Source organism: Melozone crissalis, unplaced genomic scaffold (assembly GCF_028551555.1).
Source record: "Melozone crissalis strain CALT ecotype California unplaced genomic scaffold, PUWL_Pcris_2 ptg000007l_1, whole genome shotgun sequence".
Classification (NCBI taxonomy): domain Eukaryota; kingdom Metazoa; phylum Chordata; class Aves; order Passeriformes; family Passerellidae; genus Melozone; species Melozone crissalis.
The window spans coordinates 7,193,651-7,218,292 of record NW_026535785.1 but is presented as its reverse complement, the minus strand read 5'-3'; the positions used below and the strand labels follow the sequence as shown (position 1 = coordinate 7,218,292).

The following is a 24,642-nucleotide window of genomic DNA, read 5'->3' as shown; positions in this document are numbered from 1 at the left end:
CCTGCACTGTTTATTACAAAAAATATCCCACAGGGTTATGCTGTAGAAATTAAAAATTGTATATTTTTTAAATACACAGCTCTTGTATTAAAAAAAAAAAGAAAAAAGAAAAAAAAACCAAAACAAGCATCTTGCTTTGTCGTAAACATCCGTGTGAGGAATGCGTTTGGTCCGGAGCAGAGGGCAACACAGGAGAAAGCCACTGGGGTGTCGGGATCACGCTGGTGCCGTCAGGGAGCTGCGGGGATGGAGCTGCGTGCTGAAAGGCTGGGTCGTGGTCCCGGTGATGGAAGCCTGCGTCTGGCGGGGGCTGGAGAGAGCAGTACCCCATGGGGCAGGAGCTGGAGTGGTGAAAGTGCCTTGGGAACACTTCCTAAAAATAGCTGGCTGCCTAAAATCACCGGCGCCCCCGCTGCAGCCCACGGCGACAGAGGGCACTGGGGACTGCAACACCGCTGGATGCATCCTGCAGGCTCTGACAGTCCCTGGGCATCCTGGGCAGTGCTGGTGGCCCGGCTGTCCCCATGGCGGAAATTGGGCGATGCCATCATTGGCACATCCACGCCAGCCTGGTGCCCGTCTGTCCTCTCTGCACCCCAGCTGCCAAGCACCCCGGCACGGCGCGCTTGCTTGCAGGGTTTTGTTGGGAGCAGCGTGGTGACATGCAGGGGCTTCACTGTCCCAGGGCCGGCTCCTCCTGGCCCGGCACTGGGCGTCTTTGGTCTACGGCAGCTGAGTCTTGTGCATTCCCAACAGTTTGTGCCAGGGCTTGCGGCTGCTCACCCTCAGTGCCTGTGCCAGCCTGCAGCTCCTCCAGCCCGGCACGGGGCCAGTCCTGCAGCGGGGTACCTACACAAGTCACAGGTGCTGGGGTGAGCATGGGGGGACCCTTGGTACCCCAACAGCTGCTTTAGCAGGGAGGGGAACTTCTCACCTTCAGCATCCGAGGTTGGTCCAGGCTCACCCTCCATCTCTGAGAGGGACTCGTGCTTGGTCCTGTGCCTGAGCACAGGCGAACGCCGCAGGCGCAGGGGAACGGTGCCCACTGGGGGAAACACAACCCAGGCCCACGTTAGGGTGGGGCACAGTGGCCTGGCACCTGCTGGAACTGATCCCAATGCTGAATTCCCCTTGGGAACTTCCCATTATGGCAGTGCCATTGTCTATCGCCCCCAGCTGGGAGAGGCAGCACCAGCATGCATGTGGAACACCACCACCACCCACCTCTGTTGGTGTTAGGTGCAAGGAGGGCTTGGGGTCCCACTTCACACACAACTTACTTCCCAGCTCTGCCGGGCACTCGGGCTCCCTGAGCTGCTCCTCGTGGACGGACAGTGCTCTGCGGCTGGGTCCCCGTGGTGCTGCCAGCCGTGCCATCAGCCGGGTGTCTGTGTAAGCAATGGGGAGGTGCCATTGGAGGACAGCCCACAGCACCCCACCTGGCAGGCCCCCACCGTGTGCTTGGCTCCCTGCTGCCCTCCATCCCAAGGACTCCAACAACAGGCCAGCAGTGGAATGGGGCACCCATGGGCACCTCATGCATCCCTACCTTCATTATTGGGCGGTGTGGGCAGGGTGGGCAGGGTGCCAGCACCCACCTCCCCACCATGGCTGACCCTCCGTGGCAGTGCCACCGGCACGTTCCTGCCCAGCCGTGGCAGGCTGCTGCTCCAGCCCTCCCGGCCCCCGGGCTCCGGCAGCCCGCTGGGCTCTGCCAGGGTGAGCGAGCGCCGGGGCTGGTCGGAGCTGGTGGCCGGAGGCTCAGCGGGCAGCTGCCTTCCCAGGGCTTTCCAGGCTGGCCGGGGCTCGGCGCTGGGCTCCGTCCTGGCGGCTGGGCTGCGGAAGGGTGCGTCTGTGGGGCAGGCAGGATGGAGCTGTGGGCATCCAGAAGTGACAGCCCCAGAGATGGTTCTTGGTGCTGGGAACCAGCCTGCAGTCAGCCCAGGGACTGGGCAGTGGGCTGGTGGCCATCTGCCAACAGCAGGGATGGGCACCCATGGGCATAGGGCACCCTCCCGAGGGTGGAATTGTGCCCACGTGCCTGTGCCCACCAGTCCTTGTTGGCTCCAGTCCCCATGCTTGGTGCGAGGAGAGGGGATGAAGCCCTCTGCCCCAGGGGCTGGTGTGACCCCCCAGCATGCAGTGGTGACCCACCTGTGGACACAGAGTGTGTGCGGGCCTTCAGGGATGGGGGTGAGTCCGCAGAGCTGTCCACGATGTCCCCTGCAAGCACAAGCCACCGGGCAGCAGCAGTGAACTGGGGTCTGCCCAGTGCCACCAGCACCCAACAAGGCAAAGATGTAGTGGGACCCACAGCTGGGAGCCCAAGGGGGCCTGCTTATGGCCACCCATGGGTGCCCAGCTGGGTGGGGGTCAGGGTGGGGAGGGAGCAGCCCCTCACCATCTGAGCCGGCTTTCTTGATCTCGCTGTCTTTGCTCTGCAAGGGGAAAAATACTGGTAAGGGGGGTATCAGGGAGGCAGTGCCCACAGAGACAATGGGGGCAGAGGGCAGAGTGCTGCTGCCAGGCTCTGATGCGGCTGCAGGGAATGGGTGCATGCCAGGAAAGGAGGGACGGACTGACAGACACCATGCAGTGCACAGGAATTCACCCCTTGCAGAGGGTTAGGTGAGAGGGCAGAGGCAATGGGCAGTGGCAGCACAGAGTGGGGTGCTGCCATTCCCACTGGGGAGATGTCCCCGGTCTAAGGGCCACCATCTCCTACCACCCTGGAGGGGCAGGGTTCATCCCAAAAATGGAACCAGTCCCCACCTGCTGCTTCTTGCTCTCAGCAGCCGGGCCTTTGGTGACGCCGATGCGATGGAGCATGACCTGCACGCGCTGCTCGAAGGAGCTGGACAACTCCCCCTCGCTCTTCTCCAGGTGCCTCTTCTGCAGGAGAGACACAGCCCTGCCAGGAACATGGACCCACCACAGCACCTGTGGCACCCACACTGCTGCCTGCGGGGCACCCACATTCTCAACCCCAGCCATGCTGCCAGGAGATGGTGACATGGACACAACCCAGGGGGATATCCCCAGCCATCACTCCAGTGTCCCCACATCCCCTGGTAACCCCACCAGTGTCCATGTGTGGGAGCAGCACCCACCAGGGGAGCTGAACAGTGGTGGTGGCTTGGTGACTGTGACAGTGCTTACCTTGTCATGCCTGACCCCCAGCGCATCCTCGTCCTCCCCAGACAGCAAGATGAGTGACTGGGATTTGCCCTCCCGAGAGTACTTGGGCCGGATCCTCCGGGCAGAGTCAGGAGTCTGGCAGTGCTCAGGCTCTGCTTGGGGCTCAGCAGAGAGCCCCCCCTCCTCTGATTTACTCAGAGGCTTCCCTGACTCGCCTGCCTTGCTGGGGGCTCGTAAAATGTCACTGAGCATCGAGCGCCTGCTCCTAGGGGCAGTGGGACCACCCTCGGGCTCCTTCTCACACCTCGAGCCCCGGCTGGATTTGGGTTTCTTGAAGGCAAAAAAATTCCCAATTTTCTTCTTGAGGGTGCGGGAACCAGATGGAGCCAGAGGGGCTGATCCTGGGCAGGTCTCCGGAGTCGTGGGGCTGGGGAGAGATGAAGCATTGGAAAAGGTGAGCTCCAGGCTGCCAAGAGGTAAGGGATCAGTTTTTTCACCCTGCCCACCCTAAAGGGATGGATCCACACCCTGGACACTCCACCTGAGATGGCAGTGTCCTGGCAAGGGCACCCATTCCCAGCACAGTTCCCCTGGGTGCTGCCTCATTGCCTCCCCACTGTGGAACAGACTCCATGGCCACATCTGGCACACCATGGCTGCCATCCCATTCCTCCTCCCCCAGCCCTGCCCTTGGCGATATCCCTGGGTGTGCTGCTTTCCCCAGCATCCCTTTTGCACTGGGCCCAGCAGCGTTTGCAGGGAGGCTGCTGGAACCTGGGGCAGGTGAGGGGCCCTGAGCACCCCCAGCTTACGGCAGTGTTTCTGTGATGAGCCTCTTGGCAAAGAAGTCCTCCAGCCCCTCGTCCACGCGGGTGATGCTCCTGTCCTCGCTGTTCTCACAGGCCACGGGCTGCACCTGTGAGGGACAGCTGCTGTCAGCCCAGCACAGGGCAAAGGTGTCCCCAGGCATGAAGGTGTGTCTGTCACCCACCCCAGGGCATGGACAAGTGGGTGCCCCTGCAGGATAGGTGCTGGCATGCATTAAAGCCAAATCATGGTGCTATCAGCTGCATCCCAGCTCTAATCCTGCTCCTTTCCTTAAGCACTGGGAGCTCCATGCAGCCCCAGGCTCCTTCCAACCCCTTGCCCAGCACAGAGGCTGAGGTATGGCACTCATACTGTGGGAGAAGCCTTTGGCAGGGATGCCTCCTCCATCTGAGCTCCAAGAAAGGGACCCCTCTGCTGCTGGCAGTGATGGAGCAGGTGACCTGCAAGGACCCACATCTGCATCCTTCAGAGGTTTCTATTCCAACCTTGGAGTGCCACCACAGCCTGCCTGAGAGCCACCTGCTCCATCCCCATAACAAAGTGGTCCATGCCATGGCCAAGCCTTCCTCCATGGCACCTTCCTCTCCCTGGCATGTGCCACTGCATCAGTGCCACGCTATCGATGAGAGGGAGGCGCTTCCCCATCGGTGGCATTTCAATCCATAATGACTTTTCATTACGGCTGGATTGATGCCGCTCAGGAGCCGTTCCAGCCATCTGAGATCTGCTCTCCCTGTCATATCACATCCATCAAAGCCTGTCCTTGCTCAAGTCTTGGCCCACCCTGGGTGCCAGGCATGCCTGTCCCACTGCTGGGTGGTGGTCCCCTGGCCCTGCCAACCTCCAGAACCCACCCTGGGACACAGCTCCTGCCTCCCCTCCAGCCCTGTGCCACCCTGATCCCACCATGATCCAAGGGCAAGCATCACCACAGCCCTGCAAGCCAGGGCTTTCCAGCAAGTGAAAGGATCCAGCTGCATCACGGTGGCACGGGGATGAGGTGATGCCAGCAGGATCCAGCCCCGGGGACAGTGATGGAGCTGTACTACCACTGACTGCACCCAAAAGTTACTTTTCCTTTGGGAAGGGGGGTGCAAAGGCAGGATCCCCATCCAGTCGCCTGTTGGATGGGGGGAGCACAGCCCACCTCATCACGGCTGGCAGAGCCCCACCAGCACCACCGGGAGCCGTGGTGGCCACCGGTGCTTCAGGGATGATGGATTTTGGATAAGGGGGAGCAAATGGAGCTCAGGAGGGAGGCAGCTGGAGCCATTGCCGAGCACATCGCCGGCCCTCTGCACCCAAACTCTGCAGGGTTTTCCATTCCTCTCCTGGCTCCCACCGCTCAGCATCTCCCAGTGGGGAGCAGGAAAGAGGATGGATGATTCCCCTCGCCCCCCCCCAGGCCCCCTACCCATCCTTTCAGGTTCCCCCCCGAGGAGGAGGGGGAGGCTCCGGCAGCAGCTGAAATGCAGAATAATAATAAACCCACCGCGTCTTTGCGCATCTTATTTTCCTGCCTTGCAACAAATACTGACCGCAATAATTCACCCAAGCGGGAAAAAAAAATGGGAAAAACACCCGGAACGCAGCCCACCTCCCCTGCCAGCCGTGCCCCCACCCTTACATTCGGCTTGCTGGGCGGCTGCCGGTGTCGGCGGTTGGGCCGGGGCCTGCCTTTGGTGCAATGCTCCAGCTTCTCGCCGGCGGTCGGCAGGTCCATAAGGAATCCGGTGGCGGTGGCAGGCTGCGTGGCGGGGAGCGAGCCGCTCGCAGGCTCAGCATCCTTTGTGGAGGCAGGGCGTGCCGGCGGCGCGGCGGGGCTGAGTGACGGCGGCGCCCGGTGAGCTCGGAGCCCGCTGGCGTCTCGACCCGCTGCCGGCTCCAGCTCCGAGACACCTACGAGAGGCGAGAGGGTCCCTGTTGACACCCGCCCTCGCCAGGCCTCCCCATCATCATCATCATCATCACCATCGCCATCATCATCATCATCACGGACGCCGTCGCCCTCGCCCACGCGCGGAGGGGCAGCGAGCGGGGCAGCGGCTCCGCCGCGGGGCGGGAGCGGGAGCGCGGCCGTGCCCGCCGGGAGCGCGCGTGGCGGCTTTGCGGCGCGGCCGGGATGGATCCCGCCACCGCCGCCGCCGGAGGTTCGCTGCGTGCAGGGGAGGATGCTCCGGGGGAGTGTGCGGGGATGCTCCGGCAGGGGCCGAGCCCCGCAGCCAGCCCTGGGACCTGCAGCCGGCACAAACTCTGCCGGCAGCGAGCAGCAATCGCAAACATACCCGGTTTGCTCTGCAGGCAGCTCCTCACCCCCCCAGGGACCCTCTGGATGGGCAGCAGGGTGCTGCGGGGCTCAGGGATCCCCTGGGGACACAGAGGTGCTGGAGTCTGCATTAGCTCAGCCAAAGCAGAGTGACCCATCAGCTGCTCCTCGTCTGTGCCCCACTGAGATTCACTCCCCTCCCAGGCTGGTGGGGACAGCACCAGCAGCAAGGGAAACCCATGGGCAACCTCTTCTCCCCAAGGTTGTTGGGGGAGTAGTGGGCGATGTCTATGTCCAAGGTGGCCGTGGGAGGTACCATAGCACCCACAATCACAGACAAACCTCCTACCCCTGGCTGGCTCTGTGGGGAGGGAGTTCAGGGCATTTACTCCACTGCCCAAGAGCACTGAGCCAGCTGGGGCCCAAAACCAGCACAAGAGCAAGGTCAGGGTGAGCTTCCCCCACAGACCCCACCACAGCACTGGGAGAGGTTCTCTGAAGGGTCCTGACCCTGCTGTCCCCAGCCCATGACGGTGGGGGGCTTGGACCATGAGGCTCCCCCATTGCTGCTGCGAGCCCCCCACCCCTGCCATGCCCTGTGAAGGGCACCCACAGCAGGGGGACAGCTCCACGGTGACCTTACTTCTCACAGTTGGTGTGGGCCGGATGCTCCTGAAGTGCTTGTTTCTCCTCCGCAGGGCCATCTTGTACTGCAGGGAGAGAGGGATGGTGGCAGCTCCAGCATGGACAGGGACAGGCTGGCTGTGCCAAGACACATCCCATGGCAGCCAGAGCCTGCCAGGCTTCGCCCAGTGATGGGTGCAGTCCCTCCATCATCCCTAGGCTCCCAGGGCTGCACCCCTTCATCTTATCCCAGCTCCAAAACCACCCACGGTGCTGGATTGGATACTTCCCCATCCAGAACTGTGCACTACACTGGATCCCAGGTCCCCAAGCAGCCACAGCAGGACAAGGTACAAGCAGCCAGGCCGCCACAAGGACACATTTGGGTGCCAGCAGCACAGCCTGGCAGGCTGACGGTCCCATTTCCCAGCACTAATTGCCTTAGCCCTGCCCTGGGGGAGCCGGGGGTGCGTGCACCCGCAGGGGCTGTGGCTAAGCCCGGCATCATCCCGTAAGGCGGATAAAGGGCGGCTGTACCGCGGGCATCACGCGGTGGCCCCGGTCCCTACCTCCTCTGCAGCCAGGTCCGGAGGATTCCTGCCCCTCGCCAGCGCCGTGGCATCGTCCTCAGCCGACTCCGGCAGCAGCACCAGGAGGTCGAGCCCCTGCTTGGAGAGGCTCTCTGCCTAAAACCATTAGGAAGCGCTTAAATTATCCCAGGGGCTGAAGCGTGCTGGGCTGCCCTGTGTGCTCTGCGCTGCTCTGCTCCCTACCCACGGCTGGGATTTGTGAGCGGATTTAGGCCTGATTAGCCGGTGTCCAGCCCGGCGCAGCTGCCCTGCTGCAGGAGTGGCCGGTGCCTGGCGTCACCCCAGCACACGGCAGCAGCGCTGGGACTTTGCTCAGGGTGTTAATATTGCTGTGACCACACTGGGAGAGGATTACCCGGGAGGAAAACCAGCCTGGGTGGGAATTGTCCTCCTTCCCAGACTGCAAATCCAGGGTCACGGCATTGGTGTCCAGGTGCCTGGACAATGCTGGGGTATCCAGACCCCCAATGTGCATCTCAGCCCCAATGCTGGGGTATCCATCCCCATCCCACAGGTGCTGGCAGCCCCCAGCACTCACCAGTTTGCACTGGGCGATGGTCAGGTCTCCCAGCACGGCATCCACGATGCAGTCGGCTACAGCGGCTGTGATGGACAGCTTGATCTCACTGGGAGCAGAAAGAGGGTGCTCAGGGCCAGGACCCAGCACCCCTGCAAGCCATGGGGCCATTTCCCCAGGGAGGGCTTTGCTGAGGAGATGGATGCTTGGCTGGGGCACACCCAGGGGCTCCCAGGACATGCCCATGTGCTGCAGCTTGCTGGGTCTGGGCTGCCAGAGCAGGAATGGGAATAGGCACTGGCTGGGATGGAGAATGCCAAATGCATCCCATTGTTGATGGTCAGGGCCGGCCAAGGGGATGTGCCTGCAAGAACATCATCACCCCACAGGTTTCTCCAGCACCTAGGGACTCATCCAAAGTGGATCCAAGCAGGAAGCAAAGCTACAGGTGGGAAAACCCAGCAGCAGGACCCAGCACACCCCTACCACAATGTGGGGAGAGGAGAAGTTGCCAGAGAGCCCCCAGAGTGCTCCTCTGGCCCGGGGGTCAGTGCCAGTGACTGAGTGAGAAGAAAGAACAGCACATCACCCACTTCAGCTTGCTGAAGACATCAGTGACCATCTGGTCCAGGACAGCGCTGAGGCTGAGCTGGTCCTGGAGGCAGATCCTCTCTGACATGGCAGTGACCAGCTGATCCCTGACCCCGCTCTTCTGCACCACGGCCGGGCAGAGCCCGTGGGCCGTGTCCAGCGCCGCCTGCATGATTGCCTGAAGTTTGGGCAGGAAAGGAAGGATTCAGTTTCTGTTCTATCAGGATTCACACGGCTTTCAGTAGACACCATTCCCCTTATCCTTGGGCCAAGGCTGAAGAACATCCCATCAGGTGCTCCCCATGGTGCCCACCTGGATTTCCCGGCTGCAGGTATGTGATGCCTCCTCCGTGAGACACTCCAGCTTGTGCTGCAGCTTGCCATTCTGGTAGGGGGTGTTGCCAGCCTCATACAAGAGGGGCAGGATCTGACATGGGAAGAGAGATAGTGTGGATCATCCTGTGTCACCTCATCTTCTCCTCCCATATTTCCAGGCACAGCCTGCCCCTGTGGCTCTCCCATGGAAGAGCATCACCCACATCAGCCGGGGAGACACAGCGATGCTTTGGTTTTGTTGGGCCAGGTTTGAGCATCCTTGTCCCTCAATTTCTCCCTGCTACCCACTGACTCTCCTTCCCTTCTTGCACTTCACTACACTGCTACCTGCATCAGGGAGACCCTCAACCAAGCCTTTCATGCCTTCTCAACATCAGTACTGTCATAAATCCTGTCTCTGCCAGATTAAGTAACTGGGGAGGTGCCAGAGAGGTGGGGAAAAGGGGAAAGGGGGTGGTTTGAAGAGAAGCAGAAAAGGAAAAGGTGCAGTGGGGAGAGAGAACCAAGACCAGGAGGATCAAACCAGGTCTGACAGAGCCAGGAGCTGCCAAACCAACATGATGGATTTTGTCATGGGCTGATGTAGCATTGTCACTGCTGGGGTGGGATGACGGTGCCCCAGGGAGGGACCCCTCAGGGATTCAGGGAGGTTTCTCAGTAGTGTGGGCATCTGTGGGCTGCAGGGTGTTCTCAAAGCTGGAGCTCCCATCTCTCCCAAGGAGGGACGTGTGAGCATGGGATGCCAGAGGAAGAGGGGCTGTAGCCCTGTGGGGGGTGTGCACACAGTGTGTGGCTCTGGGGCAAGGGGCCTAAGAACATTTTGATCTTTGTTCTAGAAGGGAATTCAGAAATTCTCAGCTGTTCTTTAGTGCTTGCAAGTGCTTGGTGGTGTGTGTCTCTTGCATCGACATTCTGGAATTCCCTGACTGCTGGTTAATGATGTCATTAATTAATCAATGCCCTGCTTCGATCCCGAATGGAGGCTGGGTGAGCTGTGGGGGTTTCCCATGCTGTGCACTCACACTGACACAGAGGTTGGCATTCCTGATGGCCTCCTCAGCACAGAGGATGTCCTGCTCCACCTCCCTGCCCGTGCAGGTGCTCAGGATGTCAACGTGCTTCTGCACGCTCAGGCAGATCTCGTTCACCATCTGGGGCACAGAGAGGCTGTGTCATGTGCCAGCGCTGGGGCAGCACTGCCAGTTCCCCTCTTTGCTGTGACTTTCCCAAAGAGGAGTGTGCTCAGAATGGGCACAGGCAGGTTACACCCTCCGAGAGCATCCCTGCCTAATAACCAGGGATGCACACAGCAGGGATGTGCTGGCAAGAGTGCCCGGGAGGCAGGAACACACTGTACAGGTTGGTGTAGCTGCAAGTTATCTCAGCAGTGCATATGCATGAAAAGCTTGGATGCAACCAGCAGGATTCCAGGAGATCTGCTTTCCATCCACCCCCACCCTCACCACAGAACCATGGCATGGTTTGGGTTGGAAGGGATCTTAAAGGTCCTCCTATTCCAGCCCTCCTGCCATGGTCAGGGACACCTTCCACCAGACCAGGTTGCAATGTGCTCCATCCCTGAATCTGCTCTGCCTTCCGCTCAGGCAAGGTTAACAGGGTGTTTTGCTGCTTGCAAGAGCTCCCATGAGCAAGCCAGGGTGTTTTGGGGCAGGGAAGGAGCAGCCCCATGCAGTATTTGTCCCTCAGACCTGCTCAGAAGAGGTGGTGAGGATGCCCTGCTGCAGCCGGAAGGTCTGAGCCGGCAGCGTTTGCCGCAGCTGGTTCCTTGTCAGGCAGGACTGGAGCTGCAAAGGCAGAGGCCGTGAGCGGTGATGGTGGCACCTGGCCCTGGGCTCCACAGCCCATTTCCCCACCTTGTGCACGGCCTCCTCCGTCCTCTCGGGGTGGCTGCGGTACGCCTGCGCCACATCGCTCATCGGCAGCGGCATCGACTTGAGCGTGAAATTCCTGTGGGGCACAGGGGGTCAGCAGTGCTGCACCCAGGGCTCAGCCCCCTGCTCGTGTCCCCATGGATGTGACACAGGCTCAGAGCCCACCCAACAGAAGCCTGGACATTGTGCTGAGGTCCAGATCTGGAGATATGGATGGCCAAACTCTGGCCCTCGGCAGACCCCGATGGGGTGGCAGTGACCACGTGCCCAGGCTCTCCGTGCACCCCTCTTTCTTTAGACCTCTGGAGATCTGCACAGCCAAACACCAGACAGGTGGTGGGTGTGCTCAGCAGGGGAAAAAGCTCTACCCATCTGTCACGGGCAGGGAGGAGAGGAGCATCACATCACATCAGCACCACCAGCAGATCACCCCGTGCTCACTGGGGGGCTCCTGGGGTGACATGAGGCTGTGCTGGGTGGGATGCAGAGCCCAGGGGAGCCCTGAGGTTGGTAATGGGGCTGTCATCACCAAATGGGTGCCAGGTTGCTTTTCTGGCTGCAAGGCCAGAGCTGTGGACATGTATGAAACTCTGTGATGCCCTGGGGACAGTGACATGCTGGTGACAGAGGCTCTTTTGCATGGTAGTAACAAGCCAGGAGGACCAAGAGGCTCCTTCCTTACCTCTCCAAAGCTTGAGCCACCTCCAGGAGCCCATGGGCTGTTGTGTTGTTCCTGTCCCAAACCACAGTCCTGCAAAAAGAAGGACCTGGGTGAGCCCTGCCCACACCCACACCATCCTGAGGTGGGTGCTAGCAAGAGTCAGCCCAAGGCTGATCCCAGGCATCAGAGAGCCTAAAAGTGGGGTTAAAAATTACAATTTTCAGTATCCAAAACATAAACTTGGACTTTGCAAGGAGCTATAAGTTAAGTGGGTGCCTGGAGGGAATGAAGGGCTGGGAGGACACATTCAGGGACCATCCTCCAGGCAGGGACAGACATGTCCAGAAGAACAGCCCTGGCTGAACACCATTCCCTGTCCCCTGCAGATACCCCTGCTTTGGCTTTGTGTATACAATGTGGTCAAAAATGGTGTTTTAGGAAGTGATGGCAGAGGATGAGGTGAGGGCAGTGACCACAAAGGTTTGCCTGCAGCATGCTGCTCTGGGCAGGAGCCTGAAAAAGAGGTGGCAAGCACCAGGGCAGGGATGGAGCTGCTCTCTTGCCCTTCACATGTCCCCACATGAATGCCATGGGTGCAAAATGCAGTCATAGCATCCAACCTTGTACCAGGAGCAGTCCAGGGCCACATCCATGCCCACCAGGAGCTGTGACAAAACTCCTCTGATGGCATCAGCATCACAACCATCACATCAGGGCCACCCACACAGGGTCACCCACGGGGTGTCACAGAGCTGCTGCTACCTGAGCTTGGTGTTGATCTGCAGGGCCTTGGCGAGCATCTTGGCCCCCGTGTCCCCCATGGCGTTGCCACTGATGTCCAGGGACACGAGGCTGGTGTTGCTGCCCAGGGCACTCAGCAGCACGTTGGTTCCCAGCTTGAGGCGTGATTCAGCCACTGACAGCGACTGCAGAGGCTGGAAAAGGGACAAGGAGGGGGACCAGGGCATGTCAAGGTGCATGTCAGTCTCCAGACACAGCTCCGCCCCTGTGCAGCAGCGTCTGGGCTGGTGCTGGTTTTAGAGAGAACAAGTGATACTGAACCCTGAGGAACAGAGGGGCAGGGACTGCTTAGACAGGCTGGATTTAGCTCAGATGCCCAGCAGACAGTGAGGAGAAAAGAGAGGTTTTTGGGAAAGCTGTGCTGAATGCAGGTTATAATAAATCTCCATGACTTTAGCCAGACACAGGCTTCCATTTTCCCACATTTCCCACTTCTCTGTCTGAGCTCCTGCTTCAGACTGAGGAAAAATAAAAGCAGAAGGATTTGAATGGCAATGGGAGAGAGGGAGGACTGCTCCAGCCAGTGCAGGAGGGACCTGGATGGCAGCCCTGCATGGAGCTGCACAGGGTGCCTGAGGGTGACCACGAGCAGGGATGGGATGGTTCTGGTGGCTGAAGGTAAGCTGGACTTACACAATCCTCCTCCTGGGTCAGCTGGACAATGCGGTGCAGGACATCCAACAGGCCTTCCCTGCAGGAGAGGTGTGTGAGGGGGTTATTGTGCATGCCCTGGGGCCACAGAGGCAGAGCTCTGCCCTCCCTCCACTCCTGCCTGGGCTGTGACCCATCCCTGGCACTGCACCAGGTGCTGGCAGTGGTGCAGTAATAGGGGTGTCATCACTGTGACCCTCCTGCATGGGCAGGCAATTCCTACCAGCCCATGGGCTTTTGATGGGGAGGGAGAGTCAAGGTGGGTGCACCATTCCAGGGTGGCTCCAAGCCTGGGTGCTGCTGCTTGGCACTCACTTGGATTTGATGTTGAAGTTTTTCCCCAGGGAGACGTGCCTGATGGATTTGCTCCTGCCAATGGAGAGCACCAGGGTCACCATGTCGGGGTCAAAGCCTGCAGGACAGGGAGACACCCCAGGATGATCCAACAAACCCATGGAGGTGGCACCAAGGTGGTCCCTCTCAGGAGACCTGCAGAGCCACCAAGCTGCCACAAAGGGATGCTGGGGATGCCCAGGGAGGCTCCTGAGCATCTTCCTCCCTTCCTGGCTTCCCCAAGGAGACTGAAGACCTGTGCAGAGCTGGGGTCCCTGAGAAATGACCTCCAGAAGGAGCAGCCACTGTGGGCACTCCTGATATGGGGGTGCCAAGGCTGTGCTGAGCCACGGGGGCACTGAGGGAGCTGGAGATGGCCCTTGCTCTCTGCCATCCCTCAGGATGTGCCCCCCATCACCCACCCACCACCCTGGACACCATGGGGGGAGTTCAGCTCCCAGGCAGCTGCCTGCACTCCCATCCTCCTGGCTGCACCATCCCCAGGGAAATCCAGCAGAGATATGGGCAGGGATCTGCTCACCCAGCAGCTCAACCAGCCAAGAGCACAAGGCACCAACACCCACCTATGGACTGTCCCTCCTGCACAGAGGTGCTCTACTGGGAAAGCCAAAAATAGAAGTATATTTTGGCAAAGATTGACTGAAAATTTTGGGTGAGAGCACGAGCTTCTGGAGCATTGGTGTCCCGAAGGACTCCAAACCACATCAGCTTTCCCAGAGTCATTTGGCTACTGAGGAGTTGCATGGTCTGCTGTGAGACCTTAGCAAGGCTGTTTGAAAGTTTAGGTGAAATTAACAACTGGCAGAGGTGATGTTTGTGATGATTAGGAACACTTGCCCATGGCTTTGGAGGCCACAGCAGGACAAGGCTGGAAGCAGAAAGAGTTTCTGCCCAGGGAAACCCTTTCAGTGCTTCAAACCCTGAACCAGCCACATGAGACCACCTCAGATTCAGTGAACTGAAGAGGACTGTATCAGGAAAGATGCAAAATGAGAAATTTTGACAAGTCTTGAGGTAGGAGGGCATAAAGAGATCACCTCACTCGCTGTGCTGGGACATGACAGTGCAGGAGACACAGGAGATCTTTTCCCAGGCTGGGGAAAAGCAACCTACCATTGTCAGACAGGTCCAGGTGACTGATGGAGCTGGCATCAGGGATGAGGTCCTGGATGACTTGGGCCCCTGCTGATCTCAGCTTGGAAGAAACAGCAAGACATCAGTACAGGGGAGGAGTGAGCCCTGCAAACCAGATCCTCCTGTTGGGGAGGTCAGGCAGGGCACAGACCCTCCCACACTGCCACAGGGGCACCCCCTGGCCAGAGGGGGGCTGCCCATGGCTGCTGGGCCCTCACCTCACAGCTGCTGAGATCCAGCTGCAGGTCACTGATGTGGCTGTTGTCTGCCAGCCCTTGCAGCAAGGCCCTGGAAAAGTCACCAAAGCCCCATCAGTGCAAGAAATGGGGGCACCAGCACCTGCCATGGGCACCCCAGCAGTGCAGGCAGTGGCAGTGGGATGCTGGAGAAGGCATCCTTCCCAGAGCTCTGCCTCTCACAGCCCCTTCCCTCCATCCTCCCACCAGCTCTGACCAAGGCTTCCCCAGGCTGTGCTCACCCCAAATCCATTCCCCATCGCACCTTACAGCATCAGCTGGCAGCTTGGTACCTGCCAGGGAGACGTGTCTGAGGGAGCAGGCCTGGCTGAAAAACTCCTTCATGTCGGGGGAGATGGTTTTCACCCTCCTGAAAAGGATGGGAACAACATGGCAACAACTGCATCCCAGCACCTGCCACACCCCTGGATATCCCATCCCTGGGTATCACACCCCTGGGTACCACACCCCCCTGGGTACCCCACACCCTTGGGTACCATACCCACCCCTGGGTACCCCACACCCTTGGGTACCATACCCACCCCTGGGTAACACACACCCCTGATGCCATCCCCAGCTTACTTGTGGGAGAACACATTTTTGGAGAGATCCAGGTGGACGAGGCTGGTGTGGGGTCCGTGGAGCAGGGCCCCAAAGAGCTGCCAGGGTGGGATGGGAGCCGTGTGGAGGAGGAGCTAGGGGCACTGCAGCCCCTCACACAGCCCAGGGATGGAGGGGGCTGAGGGCAGGGCTCACTGCCAGGAGCCCTGCATGGTACTCACGGCATCCAAAGGGCAGTCTGTGCCAGCCAGGCTGAGGTGGGACAGCGAGTGGCAGTGCTGGAGGAGGCTCTGCAGGTGCTGAGAGCACAGGGGGCTCAGCAGCTTTGCCCCTAAATCCCACCCCACACCCTGCAGCCCTGGAGTCCCAGTTCCAGCCTGACCCTCCCTCCTGCTGAGCACAGGGGTGAATCCTGCACACAGGAGCCCACTCTCTCATGGGACACTGCCATGTACCACACAGCCCCCTGCTGCAGATGGCATCTGCCACACTGCCACAAGGAGATGCAGGGGGATGTCCCCAGGGTGTCCTCAGCTGCTCCCAGCCATGACCTCCCCATCCCTGGGGTGCACAGGGCACAGAGCAGAGCAGACCAAAGCCACCCAAACCAGACTGGGGACAGTCAGAGTGTGCCACCCCACCCGTGACAGCACGGGTACTCACACTGATGTCATCCCCTGCCAGCGTGCCGGGGTTCCCAGAGAGGTCCAGGTGCCGGAGGGAGAACCCAGTGGCTTTGTTATCTGTGAGGGCCTTGCACAACGTGCTCATCCCTGCTCAGAGAGAGGGAGAGGCATGGCTACAAGCTCCCTGCACTGGGGAGAGCCAGGGAGCAGAGCAAAGGAACCTCCCCCAGCTGGGACAGCAGGACATTGCACCCATGAAGGTTCCCTTTCCAGGGTGTCCCTGCAGCCCCTCCATCTCTCCTTCTGTGGAGGGGGCAAGGGCATCTGGGCTCTACCTTTGGCTGTGAGCATTGTCCTGGCCAAGCTGAGGCTCTGCAGACCCTTGGGACTCCTCTCCACGTGCCGGCTGAAGGCAGAGACCCCTGTGGGAGCAGGGAGCTCTGAAGGGCTGCACCATGAGCTGAGCTGCAGCCTCCAGGGCAGGAGGCAGCTGCTGGTAGGAGCTGGAGCTGAACATCAGTTTCTGTGAGTGTAAACTCATCCCAGCCCAAATTTGAGTACCTCTATCTTCCAGCTGGTTGCCAGAGAGATTGATGGTGTGCAGGACAGAGTTGGGGTGGCTGCTGAGGGCCTGGGACATCCTCTGCACAAAGTCACTGTGGGGAGAAGGGTCACTCATCCATCGGAGCAATGCCTGGATAACTCCAGGAAGGACAGCAACCAGTCCTGTAGTCTTACAGGGACATGCCAGCAGCTCCTGCCTGTGGGGCAGACCTGGCTCATCTGAGCAACCAGAAGGAAGAAGAGCATCTCCAGGGCTGGGTGGAATTCACTGCCAGGCTATGGGAGTCTCTGCTCCCAGTGAGCTTCCCAGTGTGGAGGGGATGGAGCCACCAGCCCCTGGCACAAGGGTCCATGGATGGACCTCCCTGCTCCATGGACTGAGGGAAGAGCCACCAGGCTGCCAAGATCCCGCTCATCATTGCCTTGCAACACCTTCACCTACCCCTTCAAGCCACTGTTCTCCAGCACCAGCTCCTCCAGGGTCACTGACTTGCTGAGCATGTAGAGCAGCTGCTCTGAGATCTCTTGATTCTGGCAGGGAAGAAAGCCTTTCTGGGAGCCTGGCCACCCCTGGTGCACCCAGAGCCACAGCAGCAGCACTCACCAGCCTGAAATCCTTGCAGGAGAGCTTGGTGAACCACAGGTTGAAGGACAAGGCAGCAACACTCAGCGCCACATCCCTGCAGGGTGACAGGGAGGAGGGGGTCAAGGGCCAGGTTGAGCCAAGGCTGATCCCAAATGGGTGACAAAAAACACCCAACTGGGGCTTGTCCCGAGACATCCAGCCCAGGGTGCCCCAAGACACCCAGGATGCCAGGACACACCCATCCCATCCAAACACAAGGTGCTCCAGCTGACCCAGCCCTGGGATGCTCCAAGACACCCAACCTCAGTGTGACCAACACAACGTTCAACAGAACAGGACTGGGGATTGTGGGTTTTAAGATCATCTTCCCCAGATTATTCCCTTAGGGAAAATCAAATTAATCAAAGTATTTGCATGCTTCTATCTAAACCTCGGGGTTTTAAATTCTTTTTAACTCTGAGCTCTCATGTGAGCAACACCACAGGTTTTGGTTGAATGGAAACAAGTTTCTTTTTTACTTCCTCATCCAAAGAAATCTCTATAACGGTCTCCTTTTTCACCAGCTGAACACAGATCCTCTGTTCCCCAAAACATCAGCCCAGAACTTTGACTTGCTGTGTCCCAGCCTGGCAGCTGCCTCCCCTGAGACTGAGTCCTTGCTCTGACTTTTTTGGGGTGGCTGAGCCCCACAGGGAGAGCTCCAGGCACAGCTGGAGCTCACAGCCCCTCTATCAGGTTATAATCAGGTGATAACAGGGTTATAACAGATATCTGGGGGTGCTGGTGGGGAGCAGGGCAAGTTTCAGGGTGGTAAGCTGCACCAGCTGCTTTGCATAGGGAAACACCTGACAGCCACGAGCTGCAAGAAGCCACTGTGGCATTGGGTTTTCAGCCCTATAAACAGCTCCCAGGCTGATCTAAGAGTTAAAAATGAACAGAGAGGCTGCCTGGACTCTCAGCTGCTGCCCCATGGGATGGGGCTCAGGGTGTTTGGTGAGGGGGAGTGTCAGGCTGCAGATGTGGCATCCCTGGAGCGTGTAACCCATAAAAGCCTCTAACGTGGGCAGGAGAGGGTGCTGGGCCCCCCAGCAGGGGCAGGGAGAGTGAGGATGGTGCTGGGAGCCTGCAGGCAGCAGGGCTGGGGGCTCACCTGCTCTCCAGGTGGCTGAAGTCCAGCAGGTTGAACTCCCGGCAGTCCTGGCTGTGGTAAATGTTGTCCACGTCCTTCCCAGAAGGAGGCACACATGGATCAGGCTCAGCACGGGGCCCTGGGGAGGGCTCAGGTCCCTGGTGCTGCTGCTGGAGGAAGCTGAGCCCTTTGCCTAACCCCAAAGCCTAAAACATTCCCTGATGGCTGGCAGGGGACATGTCCCAGCTTGGTGGGACAGATTGGACAATTTCTGCAGGGAATGGTCAGAAGGCAGCACAGCCCAGGCTGGTGGGTGAGAGGGTGTGGGGAGGGGTGAGCTGGGATCAGTGTCCAGGGGAAAGGGGGACAGGGAGTCCTGCTATGGCTGGGTCCCAGCAGGATTCTCCTCTCCTGGGACACCCAGCAAGGCCCCACCTTTCCAGGGCCTCCCCTTGGGTCACAGTCTGGGAAAGAACCCGGTCCAAGGCAGCTGCTCCCACCTGCACTTTGATTCCAGCCCAGCCAGGAGCAGGGGGCACTCAGAGCTGCAGCTCCCAGCCCCAGCAGCTCCATGAGGCAGCCACAAGCATCCTGTCCCCAAGGGACACCCTGCTGCATCCTTGGGAGGGACCAGCTTACCCACTGGATCTCCTCGCGGAAGGCAAAGCCGTTGTAGTCACACAGGGCAGCGTAGGTCTCTGAAAACCCCCCTGCAAGGAGAAGGCAGTTTGGGGGCAGAGCTTCCCAAGGGAACATGGGGGAGAACTTTGAGGGGAGTGGGAAACAGGAGAGGGATGACAGGGACTCAGAAGTGATGCTGAGGGCTCCCCCTTCCCTGCCCAAAGGGAGAGAGATCTGCTGTCAGCCCCAGTGGGGGCTGTGGCTTGCTCTGCTTGCTCCATGTGGGTGCCAGGCAAGGCACATTGCCCTGGGGATAGTGTAGGGATCCTGCTCCAGAGCAGGCTACAGGAAAAGCTCCTGGCTCTGCACTGGTGCCATGTGAGGTGGGTAGAAGCATGCACAGCTACAGGTCCTTGCAGGTAGATCCTGAGCAATATTGCCTGCTGTCCTGCTTCTTCCTGGGGAGCTGCATCCCCTCAAACCTGCTCCTGACCCATGGGATGGGATGGGGTGGGCAGCAGACCCCAGCAGCAGGGCTCCATCTGACCAAAGCCATCACAGGTGCCCTGCCAGAGGTGAGGGCTGTCAGCAGAGCTGCTGTTGGTGGGTGCAGGGCTGGAATGGTTCTCAGAGTGCTCCAACCCTCCTGGTCCTGCCTGAGGGAAGTTATGGCAGGACTTACCACATGGCCCAGGGTTGCTCTGCAGCACTTCCTCCAGTGAGTCTGTGATCTGCTGGATCCTCTCATACAGGCTGGGGGGGCAGTTCTTGAGCAGTGTCCTGGGGAGGGAGCAGAGGGGTGTCAGGGTGGGCCAGGAGAAGAGCATCCCCACCACTCTGTGCTTAGCACAACCCTGTGTGTAGGGCGGCCAGAAATATTGAATCAGAGAACAGGGTCTCGCCTCCATCCATGTGTTTTTCTCCTGCTAAAAGCACTGTTGCAGACCCATCCTATATTTGGGATTTTCTAGCTGCAGGTGTCCCGCTTCATGGCAGGTGGGTTGGAACTAGATGATCTTTAAGGTTCCTTCCAAACCCAAACCATTCCAGGATTCTGCACTGTGGGGCTTTTCTGGGCAAAGGAGTTGCTCTGGTTCCCACACAAGCACCCCTCAGGAGCAGAAGATCCTTACCCAAGGGATGAGTCTGGAAAGACCTTCTTAAGTGACATGGTGACATGGATAACAACTTGCTCCAAATCATCCAAGGACATGAACCGGAAGGCAAAAGACGCTGCATCTGTTTCTATGACAACCTGCAGGGTCCAAAGGATGAGAGATTCCTGAGCAAGCTGGCAGCACACAGCGTCCCCAAGCCCCCAGACACAACGGTGACAGCCATCAGCTCCTCACTGCCAGCCCAGCCACAAGCACAGAGAATGCTGTGAGCACCAGGAATTTAGGATAAAATACATTGGTGTGCCAGAATAAGGTATAAACTTCCTGAAAATTCAGCTTCAGCTGATGCAGAGGCAGCCCGATGCAGTGAGGTGAGAACAGCCTTGTCTCTGCCTGCAGCAGCCGCAGCTGGAGCATGGAGGTTTCCTCCCTGAATTTATTTAATTGAGGTTTAGGGCTTTTTCAGCTTATGGTTCCTACCAGGAAAAAAAAAAAAATCCCATGGCAACATGCTCCCTGATTTAATTACACGCTGATTGAGGCGTGGGAGCAGGATGACAATTATCTGCTGGCATCGTGCAGGACGGAGCTTCCGCCAGTGCCCGGGGCTGTGGAGGCAGGAGAGCGTGGGACCGCCTGCACGTCAACAATCCCTGGGCTTTCCATGGCCCAGTCAGACATCTCAGCCCCCTCCACCCTGAGGAATCAACCCCTGCACCCCTCTGTCTGTGCCCAGCTCCTGCAGCTCTCGCCTGCTGAGCAGCAGAAACCCCGTGTGGAGGCTGAGGCCATGGTTGCTGATGATGCTTCACCAAGAAAAAGCCAGACAGGATGTCAGAAAGGAGCAGACAGGAGGTTAACCAGGACCACAGCCCTGTTTTGGCCAATACATCCAAGCCTTGATATCCTCTCTTCCATGGTTTCCACTGCCACATCTGCCCTGTGTGCCCGCCCCTCTCTAAGAGGATTATTGAGGTTTAAAACACCCTCCTGCTAAATTTGGCTTCACCTTGGTAAGCCTGCAGCCATTTGTCACCTTGTCCCTGCTGAGCAGGAGGTGCCATGGCCAGGTGCTGTCCGTGGATGGCAGAGGGGAAGGAGTGCAGGCACCCACCCAGCACCCCTGGGTGCCCCCCTGCACCCCCAGCTCCAGGGTAACACCCTGATGAGATCAACACTGGTGACCCTCAATGGGAGACCAGAACACCCCCAGAACACCCCCAGATCCTGTGCTGGGCTCTGGACCAGGGTTTGCCACGGGGAGTGGGCAGAGAGGGGGGTAATGCCCAGGCTGGGTTTGTCCCATTTTGTCCCACTCACCACACTGGGCTCCTGGACTGCCATCTCCCTCACCTCCAGGAAGCTGAAGCTGCTGTGAACCTGTGGGTGAGAGAAGCAGGATCAACCCCAGTGCTGATGGAGAAAGGAAACCCAAGGGTTCCCCCCAACTCCCAACTTTCCCATGCCTCAAACAGTGCTTGGCCTTGGCCCCACCCTTCACGAGCCCCCAAACAAGACCCCCTCCCCTTCCCCCATCTCTCTCCTCATCCTGCTCTTGACCCAGTGTCCCAGGTGACTCAGGGGTCACTCCCTCCAGTGCCCCAGGCCCCCCCAGGAACCCCAAGGCTGTACCAGGGTCCCCACACTTACCCTCACTGGCAGCATCACAGGCAGCACATAGGCTCGCCAGGGTGTCAGGACCTAGGCAAGGTGTGACAAGAGACCACGGTGACATGAAAGCCACCCCTGTCCCCCACTGCAACCATAAAACACCTTCCTGGGGAAACCAGGAACCAGGCCAAATTCTGCACATACCAAGATAAAGTCATCATACTTGGATTTCACCTGCAGCTGGATGCTCAGCACCAGGAGCACCTTCTTTGTCCCCAGGAAGGTGGTGATGCCCTCTGAAAAGACCAATGTCCACATGAAATTGGGTGGCTGAAGTCACCTTGGTCCTCTCCCATGTGCCCTGTTGCTCTTGAGGATACTGTCCCCACCTGAATAATCTCCTCTCCCTCCACACCTCAGAGTCACACCCTGGTTGTTCTCAGACAAGCCTCACACATCACCTGTGGGTCTCCTCTGCTGCTTGGGTGATGCACCCACCTCCCCATCTTCTGCCTCAGCCTCAATCAAGCACAGGGTTTGGGGCTGCTGGTTCACACTGCCTGTGCTGCCTCACCCACCGGGAGCTGGCAGTGAGTGATAAGAGGGTCCTGATTTCTCTTCCTTCCTTTCCAAATTTACCACCAGGGAGCAGCTGGTCACCCAAGTCCTTCCTGTCCACAGGGCAGCCAGGGTGGTCACACGCGCCAGCCTCCCCAAGGTCACAGCTGGTCACTGCCACCATCAGCGGGTCAGTGTGAGCATGGCTCCTACCCTGAGCACCCCCTCCGTGCCCTCCTGATTCCTGCCTCTCATGGGAGAAACAGGGCCAAAGGCACAGCTGTCCATCACTGTGCAGAGCACACCAGGCTGTCACAGTGACACCAATCCCCATGGGTCAGTGGTTTGAGCCACTCCTCCCCAGGGACCCACCCTGGCAGAGCCAGGCCTGAGGCTGTGGGGACACGGTGACCCAGCTCCTCCCCACCAGAGCCAGCCTCGGTGGGGCTGGTGAGGCTGAAGGAGCCTAAGACCTCTGTGGCCTTTTGCTGTTCCAATCAGCCAAGGGAAGGCTGTGAGCAGTGGTGTTCACACCCCCTATGCTGAGCTGCAGGCTGTGCCTTCCTGGGGAGCTCCTGGGGACCCCCAGCTGGCCAGAGGAGCCCAGGTCCATGGGGCTGACCAGCACCAAGCTGCACCCACAAATCCAGCAGCTTGAGCTGTGCAGAATCCCATCCTTGAGCAGCCAGGTTCTCTGGGGATGCTCTTGGTCCAGAGTCCATCCTCAGGCAAATGAGTTTTGCAGACCAGAGGAACCCCCAGACACTGCATGGGCCCCCCTCAACCTCAGCTGTTGCCGCTGAGGGACCCAAAAGTGACTCTGCCAAGCCCAGCGAGGCAAACGGGGGCCAGGCAGGCCCGGCAGGGGCAGCCCCATGTGGCAGCGGTGCCCGGCAGTGGCGGCGGCGGGCGATGCTTACCTTGCAGCTCGGCGGGGATCCCTCCGGGGGACACAGCCATGCCTGGCACCTGGCGACACCTGCCCGGGCCGCGGGGTCAGGGCAGCATCCTCGGCGCCGCGGGAAAGGCGCCCTGCCGGGAGGAAGCGCTGAGGTTACCGACCGGCAGCGCCGCCGCCTCGGTGCCTCCTCCCCCTCCCGGTGCCTCTTCCTGCCCCGTCAGGCGAGATTTACCGCCTGAGCAGGAGAAGCGAAATGAAAGCGACGGTGCCCACGGCCCACCGGCCCCGCCGGGAGGAGAGGGCGGCACTACCCAGCTTCCACCCTTCTCCTGCCATGTGGAGGGCATCCCTCCATGAACGGAGCGGGAGCATCTCCCCACAGCCCCAGCTTCCAGGATGGAGGATCCGTGACCTCTCCCTATCTCCTGAGGTGCTTCATGGGGACATAATCCTGCCTGGACACGGCCGGTGTGTGGGGTAAGGGCAAGTCTGCCCTTCCCAGCACTGGGCAGCCAGCCCAGCTCCATCACCTTGCAAGGGGAGCTAATGGAGATGGGTGAAGGTGCCCAGTGCAGGCTGCTCTCTGGAGGATGGATGCTGGTCCCCATGGCAGGATGCTGAGGAAGGGCTTTTCCAGAACAGAAACGCCCCAGGCCTTCTGTTCCAAAGCAAGGGAGAGAGGCAGAAGCCAGGTGACCTCCTTGGAGCACATCAACCTGAGGACTGAGCATATCAACCACTCCACTCATCCAGGAAGGTTTTGGACCAGGAAGTGCTCCTGTGTCCCATGACACGCTGCAGAGCTTCTCTGGACTCAGGATTTCCCACTGTTGGCTCAACTTGGCCACATTAGAAACTCAGGAAAGGTGCTGGAGGGAGAGGCAGAGCTGCTCTGAGCCAGCAGCCTGAGTCCCTGTGACCAGCACCCACCAGGATGGATGGTGACATCTGTCTTCTTCCCCTAAACTGCCCCTTCCTGACAAACTTCCAAGCTCCAGGCTGGAATCTGCCAACTAGGAGCTCACTGAGCTTTCCCAGAGGTCGAATCACTTGGGAGAAGGTGGTTCCTGGAAGGAATGGGTGAGTTTGCCCTCCTGCTACATCCACTCGGGGCCACAGTGCTTCTGAAACCAGCTTCTGTGTGAGGGTGAAGGCAGGCAGCACCTCCTCGAGCCTCCTGAGCTACATCAGCAGAGGGATGAGCACCAGCAGGATGAGGGGCACAGTGTGTTCACCACCAGTGCAGTCAACAGTCACCAGCAGCAGTCCTGGCTGGATCCATGTTTTTTCCAGGATGAGAGAAGGCCAGGCTATTGGTATCTGAACTTCTAAAAGGGCACCATCTCCCAGCTTTGGCATGAAAGGATATCCAGGGCACAGAGGGAGCAGCTGTCCCCTTTCACGCATCAGAATGGCTTCTATAGAAGACTAGCAGCACAGAGGAGATATCCAGGCAAGCTGCATCCAAAGCCCATTCCCCAAAATACTGGTTCCCACATGCTGGAACATTCTGAGCAGCAGCACAGCAGGACATGTACTCCAGGAGTGGGGCAGACATCCATGAGCACAGGTGTTCCTGCCTCTGTGCAAGCCCAGGCACACCAGGATGTCCAGAACAGCACATCTCCTCTGGTCCAGCAGAGAACAGCAGCCCAAGCAGCAGGGATGGCAGCCAGGCCAAGCCACTGGCAGAGGCAGCAACGCTCCTTGGATCCATCCCAGCCCTGGCTTTCCACTCAGAGCTCAAA

General features: G+C 59.2%; 1 protein-coding gene across 1 annotated transcript; it reads right to left on the bottom strand.

The window, feature by feature from the left end:
• Window positions 1–671: 671 nt before the first annotated feature.
• Window positions 672–22,953, bottom strand: CARMIL2 (capping protein regulator and myosin 1 linker 2). Its single transcript, XM_054269603.1, is given in 41 exon segments — window positions 672–849; window positions 935–1,045; window positions 1,281–1,388; window positions 1,550–1,852; window positions 2,155–2,223; window positions 2,402–2,438; window positions 2,773–2,892; window positions 3,160–3,565; window positions 3,951–4,054; window positions 5,594–6,081; window positions 6,084–6,140; window positions 6,876–6,942; window positions 7,426–7,542; window positions 7,985–8,072; window positions 8,557–8,732; window positions 8,868–8,981; window positions 9,913–10,041; window positions 10,600–10,695; window positions 10,765–10,858; window positions 11,465–11,533; window positions 12,206–12,378; window positions 12,878–12,935; window positions 13,211–13,307; window positions 14,363–14,444; window positions 14,602–14,671; window positions 14,885–14,989; window positions 15,202–15,278; window positions 15,402–15,479; window positions 15,844–15,953; window positions 16,142–16,228; window positions 16,368–16,462; window positions 16,813–16,901; window positions 16,975–17,050; window positions 18,107–18,180; window positions 18,725–18,795; window positions 19,389–19,486; window positions 19,840–19,961; window positions 21,145–21,204; window positions 21,475–21,525; window positions 21,640–21,731; window positions 22,914–22,953. Coding segments are annotated over 41 exon segments (4,734 nt in total). The 3' UTR covers window positions 672–673.
• Window positions 22,954–24,642: the final 1,689 nt, after the last annotated feature.